The sequence below is a fragment of the Octopus bimaculoides genome, chromosome 9 (assembly GCF_046866305.1).
Source record: "Octopus bimaculoides isolate indiv1 chromosome 9, ASM4686630v1, whole genome shotgun sequence".
Taxonomy (NCBI): Eukaryota; Metazoa; Mollusca; class Cephalopoda; order Octopoda; family Octopodidae; genus Octopus; species Octopus bimaculoides.
The window spans coordinates 16,663,879-16,671,049 of record NC_142936.1 but is presented as its reverse complement, the minus strand read 5'-3'; the positions used below and the strand labels follow the sequence as shown (position 1 = coordinate 16,671,049).

The 7,171-nt window shown below is 34.6% G+C and overlaps 1 protein-coding gene across 1 annotated transcript in view; it reads right to left on the bottom strand.

Moving 5' to 3' along the window:
* Nucleotides 1-1,235: 1,235 nt before the first annotated feature.
* Nucleotides 1,236-7,171, bottom strand: part of LOC106869651 (peptidylglycine alpha-hydroxylating monooxygenase) — a 19,651-nt gene continuing 13,715 nt past the window's right edge. The window contains exons 11-12 of the mRNA XM_014915471.3: nucleotides 5,680-5,729; nucleotides 1,236-2,753 (exon numbers count right to left, since the gene is read on the bottom strand). Of these exons, the coding sequence (XP_014770957.1) occupies nucleotides 2,537-2,753; nucleotides 5,680-5,729 (267 nt within the window). The 3' untranslated portion in view covers nucleotides 1,236-2,536. The remainder of the gene's footprint in view (nucleotides 2,754-5,679; nucleotides 5,730-7,171) is intronic.

The window sequence follows — 7,171 nt, the reverse complement described above, 5'->3', positions numbered from 1 at the left end:
TCTTTTCACCTCTTCCACATCTGTAAATTCCGGAAAGAGGTCCGGATCAATTTCCAACTGTTCTTTTACTTCACTACATGCATTCAGTCGTGACTGCTTTTGATCTTCCGTGAGCAAGCGAGGCACAAATTTTGCCGCAACTCTTTTCATTTGCAATTCCTCGCTTAAAATTCGCGAGCAGAAGCTCCAGGACACACCAGTCATATCAACAAGTTTGTCAATTGTTCAGTGATGCCCCCCCCCCAAATCAGTTCATGAATTTTCATGATCTTTTCATTCGTTTGGGATGCTGCCCTCACCTTTGTTGAGGTTTTTCAATGCCGTGTACTCGATTGTCCCCTTCCAAAACGAAATTTGTGCTTCAATAGATAAGAAAAAGTGAATAAAACATTCACTGGTATTGTAGAAGCTTGTGGAGACGCGTGGCTTCGTGGTCAAGGTGTTGAACTCATGATCGTAAGATTGTGGTTTCGATTCCTGAACCGAGCGATGCATTGTATTCTCGAGTAAAAAATATTTCATTTCACTTTGCTCTAGTCCACTCAGCTGGCAAAAATGAGTATTCCTGTGACGGGCCGGCGTCCCGTCCAGGAGGAGGAAGTGGAGAACATATACGTCATAGAATCCGGAAAACCGGTACTGTGAGTCTCTATGATTCGTGAAGGAGCTCTATCCTATCCTATTGCGGAAGCTTGTCAGGATGTATAAAAACTCGGTATACGCAACTGAAGCAACTTTAAATTAAAATCACCACCTGTGTATTATATTAAGTGTATATACACTGCTAGAAGGCACGATTCTATGAAAATGCCGGAGATAAAATCTTTACCGAAGAACATCTGACAAAATGTGTTTGCGTATTTAGTTACGTCCATACTTTTGCTGCCATATTTCTGTTGAAATACAGTTTCAGTTGTTTGAAAATATCAAAGAATCGAGTTAAATAATTTTGCTGTTATTAACCTGGTGGCTGGAACATAAATTAACTTGAATTTTGATGGAAGGTTTTAATTTAGATAACTTCAAATTATAAAGTTTATATTATAGAACCAGAGTAATCTCGGGTGGCTTTGTATGAAAAGCTTTGAATCCTGCTGATTTAAATTTAGATACATTTTGTTTTGATAAAATAAAGTAAAAATCAAGTACAGAGATCGATTTAATCGTCTCTAACCTGTTCTCTAAATGTATGACACCCTTGTCTCGCGGATATAATGATAAGACGAAGACGCTGATTAAAGAAAAATATAACTTTATTACAATTTTAGTTTTTACAATTAAACTATAGAATTTTAAAATGTTAAAAGAATAACACACTTTTAAACATTTTACAATACTTGAAAAACCTTGGCTATAGAATCACTCAAACATGTATGCGTGGGCATGTTATAAAATTTAGGAACGGTAGAAATGGAGTTAAATTGAGGGGGAGAGAAAATTATAGGTAGGAAGATAATTATTTATGTAGATATGTAGAGGTATAAATTTATGTCGGAACATAAACAGATTGCTATTGTAGCTTAGCTCCAATGTGGTTCTGATTGAGATCTATGATTAAAGACTCTCAAGCTATGACCAACTCATTTTCGCATTATCCAATGTTTCCTCTAATAATATATTCCTGGACCAGGCGATGTGTTGTGTTCTTGAGCGAAACACTTCGTTTCACGTTGCCCCAGTCCACTCAGCTGGCAAAGATGAGAAATTCTGCGGTGGACCGTGTCCAGTTGAAGGGATGAAATATATACACCATAGAATCCAAGAAACCGGCCTTATGAGCTTATGGTTCGTGAAGGACCGTTGATCCCCTTGAGGTGTGTATATGTATATTCAAAGGCACTAGGGTCGTTTATTCGAAAGAGATTTCGCTGCCTCTTCTAGAAAATCTAGAGATCGTGTGCATATCACTTCTTTGAGCGATACATATATAAACATGTTAGTTCGTATCAATGTTAAGAGGAATTCATCTAGGTTCCAACGTAAAAAAACTCCATTCATCCTCCTAATTTTGTATTGCTCCCTTTCTGTTTAATTTTCAGTAGTCTAATGTAAATTATGGTGATTTCGTTTGAGCTTATTGCTCGGTTATATGATTACCAATGGTCAAGGATCCTGTAGGCGTTCGCTTGACTTGCCACATATAGCAGCCAAGTTCTCTCGAATCACGCCTTACCGTCTTAAACACAATGGAAACCATATAGGATGAAATAGTCTTAGATATACACAAAAACAACATGGTCAAGACTGGTACATCTGTGATTGTAGGCCTGCCCGAAGAGCGATTGTCCACGTGAGAGGTAGCTTAACTGCAGTAAATGTAGGAATGTGAGATAAAGAAAAGCAGAGAGAAATAGAAATATAGAAAGATCGATTGAGAGAGTGATAGAGTGAAGAAAAAAGATGAGAGAAAAATCTGAGAGGAGCAAAGAAAAAAAAAATGAGTGAGACAAAATAGAAACGGGATAGCATCATTTAAGTTGATCCATTGTCGTAAGGGAACCTTTCTTGAGATTCAAAGTCACTTTGTTCAATCTTGTTAATATGACGTCATTGTCAAATTGAATTGCGACATCAGTTTCTTGTAACCTTCTATGTCTGGCTTGTTAGAATTTTTGGGTAAGATGTAGCCGTAGTCGTCCAAACTAAACTTTTGTGCATTTCTGCCACACACAATCGGTTTATATATATTTTCATATTCTTTTGGTATTCCAAACCACAAGTTTAAGTTACACATTTGATCTGTGTGCTCGTATCTAAAAATATAAAAAAAGGGTACAAAGTAAATGATGAGAAATGTATCTCTTCTGATAGCGTTCCCTTCCAGGGACTGAAAGGTACAGGCTATGCTGAGTGCACAAAGGGAAGTGAAGTTTAACAATGGTTTACATGCAACAACCAGTGGAGGCGCAATGGCCCAGTGATTAGGGCAGCGGACTCGCGGTCATAGGTTCGCGGTTTCGATTCCTAGACCGGGCGTTGTGAGTGTTTATTGAGTGAAAACACCTGAAGCTCCACGAGGCTCCGGCAGGGGATTGTGGCGAACCCTGCCGTACTCTTTCACCACAACTTTCTCTCACTCTTACTACTTCTTTCTGTTGTACCTGTATTTCAAAGGGCCACCCTTGTCACACTGTGTCACGCTGAATATCCCCGAGAACTACGTTAAGGGTACACGTGTCTGTGGAGTGCTCAGCCACTTGCACGTTAATTTCATGAGCAGGCTGTTCCGTTGATCGGATCAACTGGAACCCTCGTCGTCGTAAGCGACGGAGTGCCAACAACACACGCAACAACCAAAAAACACTAATTTGCAATAATTTTAATATTTGGATATTCAGCAATAGAATGCAAAACAAATATCGTCGACAAACTAAAAAATAAATAAATAAATAAATAAATAAAAATTAAAGGGAGAAAACCCAAGAGTAGAAGACCCTAGCGTATAATTGGGGATTTAATGAAAATATAATTTATCACTTGAACACATTTTCAGTTTCTAGCTGTTTGTATTTCTTACCATCTAATTAATTAGATTGAATCAAATATATATCTCCATTGACAGTGAAACGATGATTTTAAAGCCATAATAGTTCTGTAGTTCGAATATAGCTAATTGTGTTAGATGTAGGATCCCATCGATTTCATCAACAAATCAATAGAATTGATCTCTAATTCATGGATGCTTTTCAACAGGTAAAATCAAATAACTGAACCGACCATCGACATCATGCAGCAAAAGAATTAACTTGGGAACTAAAACACTCGACCAAAGAAGACGAATCTGCTGCTCTTTGCTCTGATTAAAAAAATGGTCATTACATTAGAAAACTATTTCAAACTTCCTTGCTACAATTTATCGTGGAAAACATCGTGGAAAACATTTTAATGAGATCAAAGAGAAGCCTAAAATCAGAAGACATTTACAAAAACTAATGAAAGTATTTCAGAATAAATTCATTGAAAATTGAAGGACGCCGGATGAAAAAATATTCTAATTCAGTAAACGTGTTTAATGTTAATTTAAAAAAAATTCAACTATAATCTGATTCAAAACAAAATCTAGAAAAAACATGATGTTAAAGAAACTTTTACAACAGATACGGAAATAAAAAATAGCAAGAAAAAAAGCTGTAGAAAACTTTAAAATCTGTATCACTCCATTACATAAACGAAAGAAAAACAAAATAAAACTGATAAAGATACTGATTTTGAGAAAAATTTATAGCTGAATAATTGTGACCTGAACTGACAAAAATCAAAACCAGTCGAAAAATAGTAATAGTGAAGGTAAAACTTTCTCTGGGGATGAATCCATGTATGAAAAAACACACAACAATGAGATAAATACTAAGTTCTACTTTGACCATTATGGAACAAATAAAAATGCTACATTAGAATCTGCGATAAAATGAAGGAAAACTAGCTGTGTTTGATAAAGATAAAAACACGTCAGACTTTCAACAAGATAATGCTTCAGCTATATTCCAAATCAAGTAATGAAATATTTTGATACAAAAATCATTGAAATTTCGCTTTATCGAAATTACACGATCTTAATTCTATTAAAAATGTACAAGGATATTCCAAGGAAAAACATTGAATACCGGGAAAAAAATATATATCATATATATCACGAAAGCATGAAATGAAAATATAAAACTTAGTGAAGCATGAAACCAACTTGAAAATCACTCAAGTCTACTCAAAGACAGGATTTGATTGTTGCTGTTTATCCATACGTCGGCTCCATTCATGAAGAGCTATGATTAAAGAAATTCCAGTCGTGACCAACCAATATTTTTCCTGACATAGTGTATCGACGACTACACTATCCAGTATGTCCTCCTTTTTTCATGTCTGTAGGTTGTGATTTGAGGTAGAGTTAACTGTTATTTCTGTCAACCCACATAGAGGCTTCTCCGTTAGCTTGAGATAGGTTGCTATATTGTTGCTGCTGTCTATTAGTTTGTTCATATCTAATCTACGAGACCTATGATTAAAGATTAAAGACATTCTAGTCATGACCACTCTGCCTTTTATTTTCAATCTTATATCTGGGATTCCATTATGCAATGTGTTCTCCCACATTTTAAGTCGATACTTGGCCGGTATTTATTTTATACAGGGTGTCCACAAAGTCTGGGTACATGGGGATTAACACATACTTTAAGAAATTATTATTTCGTATATTTAATTGTTTATGTTATGATTTTATTTACTCAATGTACCCAGACTTTGTGGATACCCTGTAAATATAAATAAAAAAATAAAAGGAAAGCAAACTTAGCTCTAGGTAACGATTCCTGATGTTTCTTACATGAAAAACGAAACTTAGCTGTTCGTTGTTTATGAACCCTACTAAAATCCTTGTAGTTAACAACATGTAACTAATACATATTCGTTAAACATGAATATGACTCCATGTACTCTACGTATCAATTCAGAATTGAAGTATGTGCTATAAAGGACTTGGCTTGGTTTGCATCTATTTTGATAATTTCCCCATTCAAAAAGTGACATCCGTCAACCACCAAAACATTTACACAACTATTTTACCGATGCTCTCACATTAGAATGTGTAAATACCAAGACCATCAGACCTGCTGTATTTACACTGAGTAATTAAACAGTAAAAAAAAAAACGATAATCAAACATTAACATAAGTAACAAATACATACCCGAAATTGGCTTTTTGATCAGTTGGGTTGGTGAGTGTGCAGCGCATCATCTGAAAAATAATTCAGCGTAAATCTTAAAAAATTCATCCAATTCTTCTTCTGTTCAACCACTACTACTACTACTACTACTACTACTACTACTACTACTACTACTACTACTACTAAATTGTTTCAAAACAACACCTGTAAAAACTGCCTTTTTGTTACAAAAACGTATGTGCGTACACTGCCACTCCACTCTCTTTATTACTGTATACACACACACACACATACACACACACACACACACACACACACACACACATGTATCTATGTACATACATACATACATACATAGATGTGTGTGTATGTATGTATGCATCTTCAAAGTAGTCACTGCCTGGATCATCATGTCCCACTAACAAATTTCTGCAAAACATTGTTTTCTTACCCGTTTGCACACACTAATGCAGGAGCGTATATATATATATATATATATATATATATATATATACATATAATAATAATAATAATAATAATAATAATAATAATAATAGGGATAAAGATCCTAAATTACAGGTAAAACCTGAATTAAAATTAATTTATAAAAATTAAAATAAAATTAAGTTTCACAGTATTAAATATATATAAATAAATATATTCATGAACATTGGTTCTTTTCCCTAAAACTATATATATATATATATATATATATATATATATATATGTTATGATTTAGAGCAAACAGTAAAAAGTTGTCATTATAGTAATCGGAATTTCGAATGTCGGAGTGAAGATCTACGGTGCATTCTCGTCGGCTATTAATGCGCGCGCGCACACACACACATACACACACGCACACAATCACACACACACACACACACACACACACACGCACACGCACACACAAGCATGGAGTCACACACACGCAATGGATTATACGAATCAAGGAGTGAAGAACTCATCATAAACACAGCAACGTAAATGATTTACGCAGTCTTCAAGATTGGTTATCGCATTATTCGGTGTTTCATCAAAATATTTCATAATGTCAGATCTAATTTGGGATTTTCAGACACAAAATTTTTGTATGTAGTCATTTAAAAGACCTTGTAAAAAACTATTCGTTTTCTATCTTGCAAAATAAAGTACGATTTAAAAGTGGAAAAAGTTTAAAGTTCGTGTGTTGCTTCGCTTGCATCAATTACGAAGTAAATTTTAGAGATATTCTATACGTGTTAATAAATTATCAATAGGAAAACTGTTATGTTACAAATCTTAGTTGACAAAGAAAGAAGGAGCGGGAGTGCTCATAAAACTTTTAATGATTTCTGTCTAGGTTGGTTAATTTGAAGAACTAAGTTTTTGTTTTCTGTTTCCTACGGAAAGGTAAAATTCAATAAATTAAGAGTTTATTGCTTGCAACATTCTGTACATCAGTTTGTATTTTAATTATCCAAGTTTATGTCCTTGGATTCTTCAAATAATTTCTTTTTCACACACACTCACACAC